Below are 2,840 nucleotides of genomic sequence, written 5' to 3'. Positions count from 1 at the left end.
CACAGAATGAAGCCCAGGGTTTGTTGATCTAGTGTAGATCTGTGCTTCAGAAAATTGGGGGGGGGCGTGGTACAAGTAATGATAAAATGTTTTTTTTTCCGGGACCATCAGTTGGACTCCCACGTAGTTGAGCGTGGTTCAAGTACAAGACCCGGTGCCTTAAACTCACGCTGGGCGCATGTGTGTGTGTGCCCAAGATCCCAAGAGGAGAATGGAGGAGAAGGGATTGCAGTGTGGTCATCCCTCCTGGGAGGTGATTTCTCGCTTTCTGTCTCTCTGTCTCTCTCTTTCTGGTGAGCACATGCACCCTATAGCAAAAACCTCTTCAAAAAATTTTTATTTAACTTTATTTATTCATTCATTGATTGGGATAGAGAGAAAGAGAAAGTGAGAAAGCAAGCTGCCAGGTCCGGGACTCGAACCATGGTCAGCCATGTGGGAGTCACATACCCTCAATCATCATGCCACCCGCCAATGCCCCTCCTCCATTCTTGTCCTGGGGTTTTGGGGAAGTATACACATGCGCCTGGTGTGATTTTCAAGGCTCCAGGTCCAGGACTCTAACCATGATTGGCTATGTTGGAATCCAGCACCTTAACCACCATGACACCTGCCGGCCCTTTGGCCCACTCTCCCCTTAAGTTTTTTATTTTTTCCATGAGCAAGCGAGACAGAGGAGAAAGACAGACACAGACAGCACTCCCAACGGGATCTTAGTTTTGTTTTGCTTTTAGTTTCAGTTAGTTTTAGCCATAGGGTGTGTGCACTTGCTGACAGCGAGAAAAGAGAGGAAAGAAGAGAAGAGCGGAGAGGAGAAGGGGGGAGAAGGAGAAAGAAAGCACCCCTTGGTGGGATGCCGTAATGTAGTTCCTTCTTTTCCCAGGACCTTGGGCACACACACACACACACATGCCTGGCCACCTGGCCTGTTTTTCAAACCTCTGGGTCCAGGACTCGAACCGTGTAATCAGCCATGTGGTTAAGGTACCTTAACCATCATACTGCCAGCTGCCCCAACCCCCTTTTGTAAAGTGTATTTTTTCCATACGTAAAAGAGACAAGCAACTCTCAACAGGATTGTGATACACAGTCCGCCCTCACCCGGCCCTAGATCATGAGCAGGCATGTGTCTGACATATTCACGGAGGTTTCTGGACCTGAACCAGGAATTTTCCCATGTGGGATTACCTTGGAGAATGTCGTGTTTTAATGGTGTGCCACTGTCTGGCCCCCAAGCAAGAGGTTTCTGTAGAGTAGAGATGGGATGTGTGAGTATATTTTGTACTTGGCATGTAATTTGAAAAGGCTTAATTAGGGTACTCATATTTGTTTGGATACAGACTACAGAGACTAACATGGCAGAATAAGTACTGAGACCTTAGAAAGGGGAAATAGTTCATTAAAGAGTTACTTTTCTATTGTTAGAAGTTTGACTTATTGGTGTAGAGTAAGATTCTGCTGTTAGAGTAATTTTCTTTCTCTTTTAAGGTACCCAAGTCCACCAATGGGATCTGTCTCCGCACCCAACCTGCCTACAGCAGAAGAAAATCTGGAATATGTACGGACTCTCTATGATTTCCCTGGGAATGATGCTGAAGACCTGCCCTTTAAAAAGGGTGAGATCCTTGTGATCATAGAGAAGCCTGAAGAACAGTGGTGGAGTGCCCGGAACAAGGATGGCCGGGTTGGAATGATTCCTGTCCCTTATGTTGAAAAGCTTGTGAGATCCTCGCCACACGGGAAACATGGAAATAGGAATTCCAACAGTTACGGGATCCCAGAACCTGCTCACGCGTATGCTCAGCCACAGACCACAACTCCTCTTCCTGCAGTTTCCAGTACCCCTGGGGCAGCGATCAACCCTTTGCCATCCACACAGAATGGACCTGTCTTTGCGAAAGCAATCCAGAAAAGAGTACCCTGTGCTTATGACAAGACTGCCTTGGCATTAGAGGTAAAATCCATTAAAACCGGCTTTTGGAGTCCTTTGAAATTTGTTTTTCATTTTTAGTCTTAATTTAGTTTCTGTAAAGTTATGGCTGCTCCTTCTTTTTTTTTTTTTTTTTTTTTTTTAAGAATTATTTTTTTGGGGACCAGCAGGTGGCTTGGTGGATAAGGTGCTGGACACTCCCACATGACTGATCATGGTTCAAGTCCTGGACCTGGTAGCTTGCTTGCGCGCGCTCTCTCTCTCTCTCTGTGATGAAATCAAATTTTAAAAAATGAATGAATAAATACAATTAAATAATAAAAAAAAGAATTATTTTTTTCCACATATACCCTATAGCAAAAACCTCTCAAAAGAAAAAAAAGATAAATGGTTTATTTGTTGATTTTAACATGTATAATACTCTCCACTGGACTGGTCTGAGAAGTATTTCATGTTAGGTATATTCTCTTTATAAGCCAGATGATGTATAGTGATTGAATGTTAAACAAATTAGAATAAATAATAATAATCTGAAAAAAATTGGGAAAAAAACCCCTATTTTTTCAATTTTAGTTATCTTTATTACTATTATTTTTTAATTTGACCAGAGAAAGAGAAAACCTCCAGGTCTGGAATTCAAAACCACAGTTGGCCATGTGGGAATCTAGCACCTTAATCACCACGCTACCTGTTCATTTAAAGTTACATTCAGAGAAATTAGAAAACTGGGACCAGCAGTTGGCATAATGGCTATGTCGCTGGACTCCTATGTAGTCAAGCACCGTTCAAGTCCTGGACCCAGTGGCTTAAACTCATGCTGGGCGCATGTGCGTCATGCCCAAGATCCCGAGAGGAGAATGGAGACAGACCCTTGGGGATCAGCAGTTAGCGTAATGGCTATGTCTCTGGA

The 2,840-nt window shown here is 43.6% G+C and overlaps 1 protein-coding gene across 1 annotated transcript in view; it reads left to right on the top strand.

The window, feature by feature from the left end:
• CRKL (CRK like proto-oncogene, adaptor protein) overlaps window positions 1-2,840 on the top strand; it is a gene marked incomplete at its 5' end in the record, with an annotated part of 36,449 nt that overhangs the window by 15,951 nt on the left and 17,658 nt on the right. The window contains 1 exon segment of the mRNA XM_006140192.3: window positions 1,489-1,954. Within this exon segment, the coding sequence (XP_006140254.2) occupies window positions 1,489-1,954 (466 nt within the window).

Source organism: Tupaia chinensis, unplaced genomic scaffold, assembly GCF_000334495.1.
Source record: "Tupaia chinensis unplaced genomic scaffold, TupChi_1.0 Scaffold000024_1, whole genome shotgun sequence".
In the NCBI taxonomy this organism is placed as follows: Eukaryota; Metazoa; Chordata; class Mammalia; order Scandentia; family Tupaiidae; genus Tupaia; species Tupaia belangeri.
The sequence above is the reverse complement of the archived record's forward strand: the minus strand, read 5'-3'. Positions and strand labels throughout refer to the sequence as shown.